The sequence below is a fragment of the Artibeus jamaicensis genome, unplaced genomic scaffold (genome assembly GCF_021234435.1).
Source record: "Artibeus jamaicensis isolate MK-2021 breed Jamaican fruit bat unplaced genomic scaffold, CSHL_Jam_final contig_777, whole genome shotgun sequence".
Lineage (NCBI taxonomy): Eukaryota > Metazoa > Chordata > Mammalia > Chiroptera > Phyllostomidae > Artibeus > Artibeus jamaicensis.
Genome location: NW_026521966.1, coordinates 228377 through 245640, shown reverse-complemented (window position 1 = coordinate 245640; position 17264 = coordinate 228377). Strand labels below are relative to the sequence as shown.

Sequence of the window (17264 nt, the reverse complement as noted above, 5' to 3'; positions counted from 1 at the left end):
CTTGGGCTTTTCTTTGTGGAAAGTTTTTTGTTGTTGTTGTTTAATTACTAACTGGATCTCTTTGTTATAGGTCTTGTTAGATTGTCTATTCTTGAGTCAGTTTTAGTATTTATGTCTTTCTACAAATTCGTTCATTTCTTTTAGGTTACTTAATTTACTAGTCTACAGTTGTTTATAGTATTCCCTCATAATCCCTTTTATTTCTGTAAGAGAGACAATAATGTCCCCTTTCATTCTTGATTTTAATAATTTGTTTTCCATCTTTTTTCTTGGTCAGTCTAGCTAAAGGCTCGTCAATTTTGTGATCTTTTCAAGGAGTGAACTTTTGTATTAGTTGATTCTCTCTATTGTCTATTTTCTATTTCATTTATTTCCATTCTATTCTTTATTGTCTTCTTCCCGCTGCTTATCCTTAGGTTTGATTTGCTTTTCTTTTTCTAGTTTCTTATGGTGAAAGGTTAAGCTATTGATTGGAAATATCTTTTCAAAATTTTTATTTTCTTTAAAGATTTTATTTATTTATTTTTATAGAGGGGAATGGAGGGAGAAAGTGAGGGAGAGAAACATCAATGTGTGGTTGCCTCTCTTGCGCCCCACCCCTGCCGCTCCACAACTGGGGACCCTGCAACCCAGGCATGTGCCCTGACTGGGAATCAAACCAGCGACCCTTTGGTTCGCAGGCTGGTACTCAACCCACTGAGCCACACTAGCCAGGGCTCTTTTAAAAAAAAATTAATATAAGTATTTCCATTTTAAAATTTTCCTCTGAACACTGCTTACACTGCATCCCTAAGTTTTAATATGTGTTGTTTTCATTTTCACTAACCTCAAAATATTTTCCCTGAATTCTTCTTTGACACATTGGTTGTTTAGGAGTGTGTTATTTAATGTCCACATACTTGTGAATTTCCAAAATCCCGTTATTGATTTCTAATTTCATTTTTTTAGTTGGAGAACATTTTTTGTGACTTTGGTCTTTTACAATTTATTGGGACTTCATTGTGGCCTAATATATGGTCTGTCCTGGAGAATGTCACAGGGGCAGTTAAGAAGAATGTGTATTTTGCTGTTATTTTGTGGAGTGGTTCTCCTATGACTCTGCCATGCTTTTCCTACATACTCCAGCTAGAGCTGATTTTTTGAACTGAGTCTATAATCCACACAACACTCTGCTTAAAATTAATGCTTGAGATAAAATCCCATCTCTGTAAAATAGTTTATAAGGCCCTTTATGAACTTGCTCCTGTCCATTGTGACCAGAATCAAGCCTCCTTTTTACTTTTTAAATTTTTATTGTAGTAAATTGTAAATAATATAGCATAAAATTTAGTATTTAACCATTTTTGGTGTACAATCTAGTGACACCAAGTAAATTTACAGTATTGTGCAACCCTCTGCTTTTTGATTCTCTTGGCTCTGGCCGTCTGAGCTATTTTTAGTGTTCATACATTCATTGGACAAGAAACTACTAAATGTCTACTAGATACCAAGCACTGTTTGAGGCATTGGAGGTAAATCAGGAAACAAAACAGAAACTTCTAGCCCCATGGAATTTACATATATTGGGTGAGACAACAAAACAAATAATTACAATAGTGAACTGTATAAGAAGAAAAATAGAGTAAGGAAGGGAGATAGGGAATGTGTGCGTACGTGTGTGTGTGTGTGTTGAAATTTTAGAAAGAATAATCAGGAAAGGTCTCACTGAGGAGACATTTGATTAAAGACCAGAAGCTAATAAGGAATAAAGTCATTTGTTTATTGGGGTGGGAGGGAGCATTATGGACAGAGGGGAGAGCAGGTGCAAAAGTTCTGAGCAGAATCAAATCTGACATGTTTAGTGAATATTGAGGAGGTCATTTTGGCTAGTGCAGTGTCAAATCAGGTAGAACCCTTATGAAGCTTTTCATCATTCTCACCTGAAGACATGGTACAGAAAATTTCCTGCTTAAATAAAAATGTTTTTCATCTCAGTACAATAGGAAGCCATTGAAAGGTTTTGAGCAGGGAAGTGACATAGTGTGAGCAACATTTTAAAGAATCGTTTTGGCTGTTTTATTGAACATACACTATAGGGAGGCAACGTATGGGACTGAGAAACAATTAGGAAGCTATTGCAATTATCTAGGTGATAAAGTTGGCCTCACAAGTGTGGTAGCAGTGGAGATAGTGAGAAATGGTCAGATTCTTATGGATTGGTTGTGGGTGCAATGAAAGAAACAAAAAGTCAAGATGACTACAAGGTTTTAGTGTGAGGACCTGGAGGAATGGGATTGTCATTTACTCAGATAGCAAAGACAAAGGGAAGATTTTGGGAGAAGAGGGTATCAGAAATTTTGGGCAGGTCAAGTTTGCTATGTCTAGCTGAAATCCAAGGGGGGTGTGGAATGAAGAGGTGTATAGATAAGGTTCTGGAGTCCAGGGGAATGTGGTTGGAGTTATAATTTGGGAGTTACCAGTGTATGAAATGGCTAAGCTCTTTCATATTCACTATCGTTATGGGGGCGGCCAAAAAGCAATTTAATTAAGATACATTATTGAGCTGAGCTTCTGCTTGGTGTGAGGCATGATGTACTGGTTTTAGGCTTGGGTGGTTGACAGAAGAGGGTGCCATTTATTCATAGAGACAAAGAACACAAGAAGAGATGCAGTTCTTGGATGGGGGCGATTGGATTCCAGTTGGACGTGTTGCATTTGCGGTGTCTGTGGAGGTGTCCGGGATATATGTGGCTTTATGGGGCTGGAGCTCAGGAGGAAGGCCTGGGCTGGAGACTTGGCATGTAGTTGGCAAGGGAAGCCATAGAAGTGGCTGAGATAGCCAAGGGGAGTGTGAGTCTCTCGGATGCCGGGAACAGGGATGACACATCTTCCCACAACCATTTACTACTATGTCCTTAAGCGCCTGCTGACATCACAGAAAACGCCCTTAAGCCACGGCCACCAAAGAATTGTTTTTATTCCCCACAGCTCCTGCTTTCTTCTGAGGACTTCGGACAGAGGGAGGAGCTAAAGCCCCCCCACCCCACCCGCGGAGCACCTTTAAGCGAGTGTCGTCACGAAGAGGCGGGCTGTCAGGTGCCCGCCCCCCTGGCCCAGGAAGCCAGTGGCGAACGGTGGGCCGGGAGCTCTTTCGCCGCTGGCCCCGCCCCCGGGCGCTGCCCACGTAGCGGGTCGCGCCGCCGCCGGCCCTACGCTAGGTGGAGCAGGCCGGCCTCGCCCAGCAAGCACTGGGTCCGGTTGTACACGTCCTCCAGGGCGCCCGCGGCGCGGACCACGGCGCCCCGCGCCGCCGCCTCTCTGGTTCCCGGACAAGCCAGCTGCAGCAGGTGGCCGCGACCCGGGAAGGAGAGGAATGCGAGGCGGACGGCCTGACGGACCAGCCAGGGGTGGTGCGGGGCCAGGGCTAGGTTGTAGGCGTCGCTGCACTGCTCGCCGGCACCCGGGCCTCCGAGCGTGCCGGTCGCCACCCGGTGGAGGCAGAGCTGGGACCAGCGTAGCGCGCGGTGCAGCAAGAGCATCGTTCGTGAGCCGGAGTTGGCCGGGTCTCCAGGGCCGATCCCAGGCCGCTCCAGCAGTCCCGCTCGCCGCTCCCACGCTACCATGGCCGCCAGCGACGTGTAGTGCGCGGCTTCTGGGCCGTGCACCCGAGCCTCGAGGGCTGTTACTTTGGTGAAGGCCTCGCTGGTGGCGAAGGCGAAGATGGAGCCGAGGGGAGTTAGGAGCCTGTGTGTTTGGTGGCGGAAGAGTGGAATGGTTAAATGGCGATGTGGGGGCGGGGACCGGTTTAGGGGAAGGGGGACCACTCACTTGATTAACTCCCTCCATCCCGCCAGGTACTGCGACAACTCCACATCCCCTTCGGGGTTCAGACTAGCGCGGAACGGCCTCACCATGCGGCCCAGTATCCCCTGGGGGCCCAGACACCGAGGCTCTTGATCCCGGGCTTCCAGGGATCCCGACTCTTGCAGCACCTGGGGGAGTAGACATTGGGGGGGGGGAGCAGAACCCCTAGACTGTTGGGCCAACCTCGCCAGGCAGCCAGTCGAGCTCTAAAGAAATTACTCCCAAGGTCTAGCTGGTGTCCCTCCTGCCATACTCTGAGCTGCTATGGGGAAGGAGGTTACTGGAAAGAGGAGCTTTTCACCAAAGTCAGGCTGACTGCGTTTCTCCCGGTTCAGAGACCTACTTGGAGCTCCCGGTCCCAGCCCTGCCCCGAACATACCTGTAAAGGCGGCGGTCCCTCGGCAATGCAGGGCAGTGTCCCTAATCGGCAGCCTGAGAGGGCACCTGGGGAGAGGCAAGGCGGAGCGGTGAGGACTCGAAGAGGGAGCTTAGGTCCCAAGGACCTGGATTCCTGGCTTCCTCCCCAGGGGAGGTGAGGGAAGAGGCCACTCACGTAGGCTCCGACCACAGAGATAAAAAAGTAGCAGCGCGAAGATGGCAAGAGGGATTGTATGGCGGAACCAGCGCCGGGAGACCTGTGGAGGCAGCGCGACCCCCATAGCTGCCTGGGACCACCACCCCGTCACGTGCTCCTACCTAGTCCTTGTCCCTCCGCCTCCAAGAAGGAAGAGAAGCCTGGGTGCACCGAGGGGCAAAGGTTAATAATTAATCTAAGGCCCCCTCCCCTTTGCTCTTTGCCCCAGAGGGCAGCATCCCTAGCAAGAGAAACCAGATTAAGAGGGTTCCATTGGAATTCTAAGCAGCAGAAAGAAGGAGCTCCTACCCTTTGCAACAGCGTGGGTGGAACTGGAAAGCATTATGCTGAGTGAAATAAGCCAGGTGTTGAAAGACAAATACCATATGATCTCACCTTTAGCAGGAAGCTAAACAACAAAACAGATAAACAAGCAAAATATAACCAAAGACACTGAAATAACAGTGACCAGAGGGGAGAAGGGAGGAAATTACAGGGGGAAAAGGGGAAGGATTTACAGGAAGGATAAAGGACACATGGACAACAACTAAGGGAGGTGGAAATGGGAGGGAGGTGGGGAGCACTGGGGGGGGTGGGCTGGGATGGGAGTAAAAGAGAAAACTACTTGAACAATAATTTTTTTAAAATTTTAAGAGAGGGTTTGGGGAATTTGGTGTCAATGACACCTCTCTATTTTCCTTCCTATAGGGCCAGGTTGTAGTAAGAGGCTGCCTGGGTATTGGGAAGGGAGTCTGGGTGAAAACCAGCTCTCCCACTAAGTAATGGTGTGGGTCCTAAATTAACTCGACTTGAGTTCCTACCACTGTAAGTGGAGGAAAATAATAGGTACTTTGCGAGGATTAAATGACAATGTATGTGCAAACACTAAATGGAAAAGCTTACCGCAATTGCTCATAAATCTTACCAATTAAGTTCAAGCATGGGGCACCTGGGATCCAGGGAACACTCACTGCTAAATTCTTATCCCGGGGACCTTGTCTTGATCTGGATGCATGAAATCTTGATTATATACTTTGGGCTTTATGGCCTTCCGTTTTTTGTGTTTTAATTTTTTAAACTCCAGGTCGGTCCTCAATTATTTATCAAACCAACTTTTATTAACTACTTCCACATGCCAGGCTCCCATTAGGCCCCAAGAAGACAAAAAAGTGCCTTCCTGGAGCTCAGGGTCCATTGGAGAATTTACAGTTTGGATCATGAATTCTGATGACAGGACCCTTGTTTTTCTTGGTTGCAGCTCTGTTCACAGCACTTAGAATATTGCTTAGACATAAACACAATATTGTTAAGTAACTATATGTTGAATAAACAAAGGAATGTATGAGGGACAGGCAAATCAGGGATGGTGTTCCCCATGATAAATTTGGGCCAACTTTTTTGTTTGGTTTTGGTTTTCACAGAAGTCCACCGGGTGGCCATGGGGGAAAAACATTCAGGGAAATGATACAAGATGCAGCAAAAAACAACAACAAAACAAAAAAACACCATCTCCTGTACTAAACTTAGAATTGTTCCTAGCTCTGTGCGTATTTTCTTCTGGGAGGAGGAAGAGTATCCCAGATTCTCAAGGAGTCAGGACCTCAATTGCTAAGAAGGCCCTGACTCCCACAGTTCATGGATTCTTGCCCTATCTCACTCTGATGCTCCCTCACACCTTGGAGGTCCCTGAGTTTGTCTCAGACCAATCCTGTCCATTGGAATTCTGGAGCCTCCATGTCCATCCCTAGCCTTGGGCTCCCCATTTCCCAGTGTTGAAATGTTTCCCAGCTTGCTGACTGTGACCTTAGATAAATTGCTTGCCATTTCCAAGCCCCAGTTCCCAAATCTGCAAAACAGGAAGGGTAATTCCCACCTCCTAAAATTGTGAGGATTAAATAGAACAGGATTGCACAAGGCTAATCACAATTTGGGGCCCACAAGTAAATAAATGTTCAGTAGGTGGTGGTTATTCCAACCTGTCGGCCCCTGGTGCCCCTCCTTTGGGGCGGGGAGCCTACATCTCCCTGAGCAGTCAGGTTTTCTGGGTTCTGGGAGCAGCTTCATTTTGGGTGTCGCTTAGTCCTAGTGGTTCTTCTGCAATCGGAACCCTTGTAGGGGTAGAGGTACTATAAATCCACGTAAAGGGCCACAGCTGATAGAGCCAGGTGCAGGAGCCAAGCTGCTGCTGCTGTAGGCAACATGCTACAGACATGACCAAGCAGATGATTCCAGCAGCTACACTAAAGTCATCTAGGTGACAAACAGGGTCCCCAGGGGCGACTGGGCCTAGCACGAGATGTGTCCTGATGGATTCCTCACCAGTGGGTTCTTGATCAAGATGAGGGCTCAGACCTAGGTCTCAAGAAAGCAGAGATGCACAAGATCCCAGAAAAGAGAGCGGTAGTTTTCTTATTTTTTTGAAATTTATTTATTTATTTTTAGACAAAGGGGAAGGGAGGGAGAAAGATGGAGAGAAACATCAATGTGTGGTTGCTTCTTATGTGCCCCGTCCCCCCCCCACCCCAGCCTGGGGTCCTGGCCTGCAACCCAGGTCATGTGCCCTGACTGGGAATTGACTGGCGACCCTTTGGTTTGCAGGACAGTGCTCAACTCACTGGGCCACACCAGCTAGGGCCCATTCTTAAATGAGTTATTAATATTTTAAATGTTTATTAAAGGCATACAGTTCCAGAAGCTACAGGCTTTGGCCTCACAAGTTTATTTTATTTTTATTTACTAATGTTAAAAGGAGAGAGAAAGGGAACAAGGGAGAGGAAGGAAGAGGGAGAGAGAGAGACAGATGGAGGGAGGGAGGAGGGAGGGAAAGGAAGACTAAGAGAGGGAAACATCGATTTGTCGTTCCACTTACTATACATTTTTTGGTTGCTTCTTGAATGTGCCCTGATGGGGGGATCAGCCTGCAACCTGGGCATATTGGGAGGACTAACCAACTCAGCTAAACTGCCAGGGCTCACCAAGTTTACTTTTAAAACATCAACTAATTTCATTCAGTCATAAATGAAAAAGACTGTATTCAACGCTTATTTGTAAAAAAAAACAAAAAAAACAACTTAGTTTGGTAGTCTTCTGACTCATCTTTACCCCTCTTTTCTCTCCCCAGGTGGATCCCCCCCCCCCCCCGCCGCGCCCCTCCTGGCAACTGATCCCACAGCAGTGAATGGGATCAGGCTGCACTGCACCCATGGGAAAGCAGAGAGACACTTAGTAGTGGAGTCCCAGTCTGGGGGCGGGGGGCAATGATTCCCCTGGGACAGGGATCCACTTATCTTTGCCCTTATCCTCTGTTACAAACACCCCCCTCCCAGCTGGCAGTTTCTTCCAGAGCTGTGGGGCCCTTTAGACCTGGGAGTAGATGGTAGACCTCCCATCCGCACTTCGGCGGACGTCGGGTTATTACACCCAACCCAGGGGGGTTGTGTAGCACGTGGCTGGGAAGTCCCACGGACTGGGTCGGGAGGGAGAAGGGTGAGGGGCGCCCGCAGAGCCAGCAAGTCTCCCTTTCCCTCAAGGGTGGGGCACATGGAGAAAACCGCTGTGGTGTCCAAAGGTCACTTCTTTGTGGCTTTCTCCTTTCTCGTGAAGACACCCATGACCCCTGCAAACAACGCACGCTTCCGCTGCTCAGATGGCGCACAGCTGTAAGGGCCTGGTTTGGCCTGGGAGACTTTGGAAACTGGAGTGAGCCATGACCCAAAGGCATGTGCGGCTTTCAGATCAAGATCGGGCTGCATAGAGGCCACCTCGATGACACCATGGTTAACGACCTGCATTTTTTCTGCTGTCGCCGTCGACACCTTCGCTGCCTTCTACCCGGCCCCACTTCTCTCTCTGTCCTGGCTTTGGTCTCACTCGTTTTAGGGGTAGGAAACTGTGCCTCCTAGTCTTCCTCCTAACCTAGCTTTGGGCCAGGCTGAAATTCAGGTTACTGAAGTTACGGAAACACAATCCAGAAAAACGCTCTTAAACACAATTTTGCATACAAGTCCAGGACGTCCCTGGGTTTCTGAGGGCGTTTGCAGTCACCACATCCCCATTAAGTGCCTAGGTTGTTTCTCTTCAGAGCCACCGGTGACCTCGGGCAGATTAAAGAACTTCTAAAAAATTAAGAGGTGACGCGATACAACATCTTCAGGCTTCATTTTCCTAGAGCTTAACTGGTTAATATGTCTTTTCCATAGTTCCCTCCTCCGCCCCCAGTACAAAACTCAAACACTGGCTTTTCTATTTACTGATTCCCATTTATGGTCTCTGTCCTTGGTGTACTCTCTGCCTGGAGTCTCTCAGCGACCCATATGGTTAGTCCGTCACTAGATGTCAGCTCCAATTTCACTTTCTCGTATTTATCTTACTTAAAAAAGACCCTCCACCAGTCAATATCTACCCCATTATCAAGGTGTTTTTAAAAACTGTTTATCATCAATTGCCTCTTAAAGTTGCCCATCTTGCACCCTGGAATGTTAAAGTATTTGAAAACACAGAAGCTGCCTGTCTTACTAACTTATTTCCAGGGCACGCTAATAGCTCAATAACTATTTGCTAAGAAAATAAGTGGGGTGCAGGGGTCCCACACAAGGGATCCCCAAGCCCCAGCGTGTCTGGAGGCCTTCGGACGCTCCTAGTATAGGGCACAATCTGAGACGCTCAAAAGAGCTCAAAACAGTTTATTCCAGGGCAGGGGCGTCCAGGCGGGCGTCCATCAGTGAGCAGCGGGGTCAGCGAAGCCTCAGTGAGGGGCACCCTGCGGAAAAGAGAATGTGAGAATGCAGCCAGGGAGCAAGTAGGTTCCCCCTAAAGCTCCTCCGCACTCCGTCCCACCTCCTTCTTCCTGCAGTCGCCGCAGAAGACACCAACAGTCGCGTTCACCGCCTGCAGCCCACACAGCAGGAGCTCCAGGCACGAGGCGGCCACCAGCAGCGAGAAGAGCGTCACATTCCAGGTGACCACATTCGGCGGTTCTTTGCACAAACTCCACTGGGTATAGTTTAGCAAGTAAGAGCCTCTGTGGACCACACAAGGTCACGTGAGAGACGGTCGCCGCGGAAAGCCCCCTCCCCGTTCCCTGTCCGCGCACGCGCGCTGAGGGGGTTGGGAACGACTCCCGCGGCCTCGCGGCGGCGGAGGACGTGGAAGGCGAGTCCGGCCCGGTTTCCGGGTCCACTTCCGGAGAGGCTCAGGGCGGGACGCGGAGGGCGCGGAAGCCGGCCTTACGAGGTGTCCCGGAAGGGGTAGTTCCATTCGGCGCCGTCCGTGGAGCATCTGGGCCCAATTCGGAGCGCGGTTCCCGATACTGAGAGACAGTAGATGGCACCAAGCACCCCGAGTGCCGAGCAGAAGACCGAACGCAGCATCTGGACGCAGAGTGGAAGGAGAGGCGAGGGGAAGCGCCATTTCCCTAACCCCCCCACCCCCCAGTCGCGCTGAGACACACACCCAGTCAAAGTCAAACCCCAATGCTTGGAGTTAGGACAACCCTGAGAGCCAGAGGCTGCCGAGGTTCATGGGCCTTGTAGTCCCCTCTGGTCAGGCCCATCGAGGCCTGAGATTGGCGCAGGACATGGGATGCGGGGAAGGAGGGGCAGAGGTGGATCCTAGGATTCTGCAGAGGAGCTAGTTTAGCTGGGAATAGGGAGCCGTGGCTTTAGGTTGGCTCTTCGTCGACCTCGTCAAAGATCATTCCCGAATGCCGTCTTAATTTGGATCTTACCCTGCAGCGATTTCCACAGCAGCCTGCACCGCAGCAGCCCTTGCCCCCCGCCCGAACGGCTGCAATTCCTGGACACAGTATCTGTGGAACAAGAGTCAGTGTGACGGGCAGTTCCTCCAGATCCTCAAGACCTTATTTGCCTCAGTGCTTACCTCCTCCTGGAACCTGCGTGTGAGGTCCTCAGCCCTTTCGACTGTAGGAAGACCTTATCTGTACCTCTCCTGGAGCTTTTCCTCAATTAATCAAAATTTATGTGCCTACTTATCTTTGACAGGATTGTAGCCTGCCTCCAGAAGGGTAGGGCCTAATATCATTGCATTCCCAATAAATCTTGGTACTTGTTAGATATCAGGCTAACATGTATGGGAGCTAGGAGGCCTGGGTTTAATGTCAACCCCTGTGCACTGCACACTCCATGAGCTGATTCATCTCTCAGGGTCTGTTTTGTCCTCTGTAAAATGGTTCTTCATGGCCCATCTCCCAGGGCTGATCCCATGATTTAATGAAATAACAGGTCGACTTGATGTCAAGACTAACTCAGAGTTAATGCTCAATAGCTATTCCCTCAGCAACTGGAAGGGATAGTGGTGTTGGAATGTTTGGGATCATGGTGAAGGGTAGGAGCATGTTGGCGGAGGCTCTGATGGGAAGTGTGAGGATCCCCAAGACACAGTCCTGGTCCTTTCTGTCTTTCTTCCTCCCTGTGGCATTCCTCACAGAGCCATCCTCTCCAGGGCATCAGCTTCTCCCTCTGCCAATAGCCACCTCCTAAGTCATGCCTCCAGATTCAAATCTAACTGTCCAAAGGATATCACTTGAATGTCTTGGTTTTAGCTCACATTCAGCCAGCCTCATACTGTCCTCACAATTTATTTCCCCAAATCATCTCCCTTTGACTTTCTGGTCTCCATCAGTGGAGGTATCCTCCTGGATATTCACCCAGCCTGGAAAACTTGAATCCTTTATGCTCAGCCAGACCTCAATCCTCTCAACTTTTTCTTCAATGGCTCTTGAATTTGTTCTTTCTTTTTCTTTTCTTTCCCAGTCAATCCCTAGTCACCTCCCACGATGATGATATTTTCAGACTCCCTACTAGAGTCCTGTAGTATCTCTTGCCCCAGGTCACTCTACATTCCATCCTACATGTCACCACCCGGATTAAATTTAACTTTCAAATAGTCTTTTGTATGCTCACATCCTTTAGAGTCTCCTCAAAGAGTAGCCCATCAAAACTCAACTCTGGCAAGGCATTTGAGGCTCCTCACCTTGGCTCCAGCCTTATCTTTGGTGCACCGTGCCAGATTCTTTGCCTACCTCCCATCTCTGGAATTCCACAGCTGTCTTGATCTTTGCCTCCCTGTGCACCTTGTCTGACTCACAACACACAAAGCAGCATTTTATTTTTCTCCAGGGGAGGGGCTGAAAGTTTTAGTTCGGTTATATCACCCACCTCAGTCTCACAGAAACACCTGCAGAGTTGAATGGACTTTTCACCAGATACTCTCCCCTCCTCCATGTTTCATGGCAGGTCTGGGGCGAGTTCTCACCCCTCTGGCTTTGCCTCTCTGGTTAGCGCACTTACTGGGAAGCTCCTGGATCCAAAGACACCTAGACTGCCTTTTGAATTTCCCAATTTTGGATGAACTACCTATTTCAGGTGGGTTTTTTTTTTTTTTTTGGCCAAAGTGCTTTTTTTGTTGTTGTTATCTGAGCTTCTCTGTTTCCCTCTCTACATACCCATTTAATGAAAAGAGATGGGTAATTGTAAATGCAGGAGGAAATGCTAAGTTTATAGCTCAAGTCTGCTTACTCTTCTCCATCTCTATGGCCACTGGCCTAGTTCAAGCCATTATCATTTCTCCTGGACAACTGCAGTGACTTCCATCTGGTCTTTCTGAATGCACTCTTGACCACCTACTGTCCATTCCCCACATAGCTACCAGAGGGATCTTCTTAAATCCAATGGGGTATTGAGCAATTGGAACTCTCATACTTTGCTAATGGAAATGAATTTAGTGTGAGAGCTTCAGTAAACTCTGGTAATATCTAGTAGCACTGAATATTTGCACACCTTAAGAACCAGCAGTTTTACTCCTAGGTATACATGCAACATTTATTCACCTAAGCACAATTATAGGAATATTTATAGCAGCATTATTTGTAATAAAACCAAGTTGGGAACTATCCAAATGTCAATCAACAGTAGAGTATTTAAATTGTGGTATATTCATACGATGGACCACATGTAATAATACAGATGAACCTCACAAACATAATGCTGAGCTCAAGAAGCCAGACACAAACATGCCTGTACTGTATGATTCCATTTATATAAAGTACTAAACAGGCAATCCTAATCTATGGAGTAGAAACTAGGAGAGTTGGGACTCTTGTCAGTGGCAGGTGGTGTCTGGTGGGAGGCACATCTGGGATTCTGGTAATGACCTGTATCTTGATCTGAGTACTGAATATGTGGGTATGTTCCCTTTGTAAAAATTCACCAAGCTGTACACTAAGGATCTGGGCATTTGTCTGTATGACTTAAATAAAAGTTCATAAGCAAGTTTAAAAAGTTCACTAAAAAAGTAGCAAGTCCTTCAATAGTTTTCTGTTGTACTTATTAAAAAATTCACATTTCTCCTGTGGCTTTCAAAAGTGTACCTGCTCTGGCTTCTACCTACCCAAGATCTCATCTCATTAAACCTTAGCTGCACTAACCTCCTATGTGATCCTCTGATATGCAAGCCTGTTCCTGCCTTAGGCTTTGTATTGGTCAGTCACCTTGTCTGCAATGCTGATTCTTTTTTGGGGGGAGGGGTCTCAGTTCAGACATTGCTTCATTGAAGCCTTTCTTGAGAACACTGTAAGAAGTGGCCCCTAACCTTGCCCTAGAAGCTCTTAATCCCAGCACCCTACTTTTTAAATTATTTTTAATTTTTCTTATTTATTGCATTTAGAGAGAGAGAAAGAAAGAGAAAGAGAAACATTGATTTGTTGTCCCACTTATTTATACATTCATTGGTTGATTTTTGTACGTGCCCTGACTAGGGATCCAACCCACAACGTTGGCATATTGGGAGGATGCTCTAACCAACTGAGCTCCCCAGCCAGGTCACTGGTTTTTTTTTATTGATGATACCTACTTCTACCTGGACTCATCTTGATCATTTATTTACTTTGTTCAAGTGTTTCTTAAGTGTAAGGCACTGGTCTAGTCATGGGCACACAACAGCCAGGGTAATGTAATGTACCTAAGGTAATGAGGTGGACATTCTTGCTTCTTTGATATTTTGTGTCTCCCCAGCAGGAACACCAGCATCAGGGAGAGCAAGAACCTCGTCTGTGTCCCTGGGGCATACCTCAAACCATGTGAATAGGTTTGAAAAAAGCCTTAAGAGTGACGCAGGGCATGGAGATGGGAGGGAGGCAGCTGGGAATGAGCACGCTGAGAGGACATCCTCAGGGATCTCCCCTGAAGCAGGCTGCTAACCAGTAGCCTACACTGTACTCTCCCTACAATCTAACATTGTAGGGAGGTGGGGGTGGTTTATGCTGGAGAAAGGCATGATGTGACTGTGTAGGCCTGGGACGAGTGTGACATATCGGGCAGAGTTATGGTCAGAAGGACAGAGTCCAACAGCTATGAATCCAGGTGGGAGGGGAGTAGGAGAAAAGATTCCAGAGGATAAGGGGAGATTGTTGGATAAAGGAGAGAAGGTAGGACCTATGAAAGAGATGAAGAGGAGACCTCTCTCAGAGAATTTTATCAATCGGCTCTCCTGAAAAGTGTGGAACTGTGCTGGGTAGATCTTTTGTCTTTATCCTATGAAGATGTTAAACTAACTAGACCTTCCATAAGTTTTTCTAAATGGAGAGGCAGTTGGAGGATGGGAGTTAGGAAGTCTGGGTAATTGGTGTCTCCAGGTCTCCCACTTTTCCTGATAGATTGTAGTCTCCAGGAAGACGTGGGAGTACCTCTTCTACTATTCTGACCTAGGTTTGAGTTTATTCTTAGCTCTGAGCACTGAGGGGAGCATCCAAAAATGTGAAGAGACAGGGAAGCTGGGGAGGGTGACATCAAACTGGGAAGTAGATTGAGTAATCCGTGACTACTCCCTGGCTCCAGACATTGGCAAACACCCCACCCTCCAAGATGATTCTTATCTTGCCCTGATAACCTCTCACACAATCAGCTGTTCCTTTTTTCTCAACTCTTGTAGGGAGGTGTTCCCAGCATCTGCTCAGCCGTGGGGATGGAGAGGGGCAGGTAGGACATTCTCCCTTCCCATGAGGGAAGCTTCTTAGAGCAGTGAGACTCCCTTCCTTGTTGTTCCACTTAAACATTCAGCTCAGGACTCTTGGGCCCCTCCAGCATGTCCACACAGTGATCAGTGATCGGGAACAGATTCAGGGGACCACAGATCTCCACTGCACCACACCACCCCTTCCCAGGCAGCTGTTCTTTTCCCTCTCTCCCTCTCCCTCCTGTTCAGAACCACCTAGAGTGGTGCCCAGTCCCCCAGCCTGTGCTCCCTGCTACCCTTCTCACCATCAGTCCCCCGCCGATGAAGCCAGCCATGAGCCAGACTTGCAAGCTGAGGTTGTCAAAGTTGGTCCAAGTGGTCTCCCCATTAGGCACCAGCAGGAGGGTGTTGGCCAAGATGCAGATCAGGGAGAGGGAGATGAGGGAGAGCCCCACAAAGCGGGCACACTTCCCTGTGCACATGGTGACAGGCAGTGAGTGAAAGTGAGCCCCAGGCTAGGTAGACAGGAAAACAAGCCAGGAGCAAGGAGCAAAGGTCAGGAAAGAGGTGTGGCAGAAACCAGACCAGCAAGATCAATGATGAGGGAGAAAAGCAGGAGACACAGGCAAAGAGGAGGTGGAGTGGCTGCTTGTCGTGAGGTGAAGAGGAGGATGTGGTGGAGAAGGTCAGGGAGCTTGACACAGAGGAAGTTGCCATGGGTCAGTGTGTTCTTCCTCTTTTTTCTGCACACACCTCTCCTCAGCCTATCTGGTTGTTGCTTACCTGTTTTGTGACTTAAGCCTCTTAATTTCTTTTTTTTTAATTTTATTTTATTGATTATAGTATTACAGTTGTCCCAATTTTTCCGCCTTTACCCGCCTCTACCCAGCAGCCCCATTCACTCAGGCAGTCCCCACACTTTTGTTCATGTCCATGGGTCATGCAGATAAGTTCTTTGTGTACTCCATATCCTGCACTGTACTTTACATCTCCATGGTTATTCTGTAACTACTTATTTGTGCTTCTTAATCTCCTCACCTCTTCACCCATCCCCTCCACACCTGCCTCCCATCTGGCAACCATCAAAACACTCTCCAAAGAAAAGAAAAAAAAAACCACCCTCCATATTCATGATTCTGCCTCTGTTGTTCTTGTTTGCTTAGTTTGTTTTTTAGATGCAATCGTTGATAGATATGTATTTATTGCCACTTTATTGTTCATAGTTTTGATCATCTTCTTTTTCTTAAATAAGTCTCTTTAACATTTTATATAATAATGGTTTGGTGATAATGAACTCCTTTAGTCTTTTCCTTGTCTGGAAAGCTCTTTATCTGCCCTTTTGTTCTAAATGATAGCTTTGCTGGGTAGAGCAATCTTGGCTGTAGGTCCCTTCTTCTCATGACTTTGAATATCTCTTGCCAATCCCCTCTAGCCTGCAAAGTTTCTTCTGAGAAGTCAGCTGACAGTCTTATGGGAACTCCTCTGTAGGTAAATAACTCCTTTTCTCTTGTTTTCAAGGTTCTCTCTTTATCTTTAACCTTTAGCCTTTTAATTATGATGTGTCTTTTGTGGAAGTTTTCTTTCATTATTTTTTCAAATAGATTTCCAATTCTTTGCTCTTTCTCTTCTTCTGGCACCCTTATGATGCAAATGTTGGAATGCTTGAAGTTGTCCCAGAGGCTGCTTACACTATCCTTGGTTTTTTATTTTTTGTATTTCTTGTTGTTCTGGTGGGTTGTTTTTTGCTTCCTTATGTTCCATACAGTTGATTTGATTCTCAGCTTCATCCACTCTACTGTTGTTTCCCTGTAAATGTTTTTTTTTTAAATTTCAAATAGTGTATCCTTCATTTCTGACTGGATCTTTTTTATGCTGTTGAGGTCCTCACTAAGTTCTCTAAGTCTCAGTTGTCATGTCTTTATAAAGGGTATAGTGGGGCACTTGGCTCATGGACTTGTTGTGAGGATTAAATAAGACAATGTGAGAAGTATTGTACTTTGTACTAGGATGTACTAAGTAAATGTACAGTGGCATTATAATTTCTATTAGTGCCACAGGAGGGAGGTTTCCTGGAAAGAAACTAAGAAGGTGGTAGTGGACATTCATTGTTCTTTCATTTCTTCTCCATATTTGTTTATTAAACCCTCCTCCTGTTGAAGCCACCACCTGTCTCTCAGGGTGGGCTCTCTAGTGAAGCTGATTAATAGAGCATTCCATCCTTTGGCCATAGTGTTTGACTCAGCGATGGTCACATGATCCCAGCCCCTCCCCCAAGAGTCACTTTCTGGTTTTTGTGGTTGGCAATCTGGGGTCAAAGAAGTTCTGTTTTTGTTGTGACCCTGAAGTTGCTGGTAGCATATTGCCTGTTGGGAGAGTGAAGTCAATCCAGAAGAAAGAATAATCAAAGGATGGAAAGACACTAAGTCTTGATGACGTGAACTGCATGTGCAGATTCAGCTATGCCTGAAGTCTCTTGGAAAGTTTTGATTATGAGAACTAGTTTGAATTGTATTTCTGTCAGCTAAAACATAGAGTCTATTTTGATACAGATTAATTCATTAAGCCCTTGCAGTGGACAAGGCTTTGCTCTGAAGACTGCGGGGATTCCAAGTTGTACAGATGAGGCTCAGATAGGGGCCATGGGAGCACAAAGGAGAGTGAAGGCCCACATGGGATGTGGTAGTACCACAAAAGAGATGAGGGCGGCAGGAAGTGCTGCAGGACTTCAGAAGGCATGTGATGACAGTGTCACATAGAAAGTGGTATCCAGCCAGTGGCTGCTGCTGTAGCCTGTCCAAGCAGTCCACTCAATGAGAGAGACATGGAAAATGGGGAAAGCTTACCCCTCAAAATGAATACTGGAACCTTAGAGGAATTT

The 17264-nt window shown here is 47.2% G+C and overlaps 3 protein-coding genes across 3 annotated transcripts; 1 reads left to right on the top strand and 2 right to left on the bottom strand.

The window, feature by feature from the left end:
- Positions 1-1390: 1390 nt before the first annotated feature.
- Positions 1391-4583, bottom strand: GLTPD2 (glycolipid transfer protein domain containing 2). The gene is made up of 4 exons (XM_037137108.2): positions 4397-4583; positions 4223-4287; positions 3808-3971; positions 1391-3723 (listed from the first exon to the last, which is right to left on the bottom strand). The coding sequence occupies exons 1-4, from the start codon at positions 4500-4502 to the stop codon at positions 3189-3191; spliced, it is 870 nt and encodes a 289-aa protein (XP_036993003.1). The 5' UTR covers positions 4503-4583; the 3' UTR covers positions 1391-3188.
- A 616-nt stretch (positions 4584-5199) lies between these two features.
- On the top strand, positions 5200-8319 carry VMO1 (vitelline membrane outer layer 1 homolog). The gene is given in 6 exon segments (XM_053672595.1): positions 5200-5204; positions 6533-6757; positions 7549-7664; positions 7948-7980; positions 7983-8096; positions 8099-8319. Coding segments are annotated over 6 exon segments (714 nt in total).
- A 762-nt stretch (positions 8320-9081) lies between these two features.
- TM4SF5 (transmembrane 4 L six family member 5) lies at positions 9082-15045 on the bottom strand. The gene is made up of 5 exons (XM_037137106.2): positions 14692-15045; positions 10143-10223; positions 9647-9786; positions 9254-9437; positions 9082-9176 (listed from the first exon to the last, which is right to left on the bottom strand). Exons 1-5 carry the CDS (start codon positions 14866-14868, stop codon positions 9162-9164), a joined length of 597 nt encoding a protein of 198 aa, XP_036993001.2. The 5' UTR covers positions 14869-15045; the 3' UTR covers positions 9082-9161.
- Positions 15046-17264: the final 2219 nt, after the last annotated feature.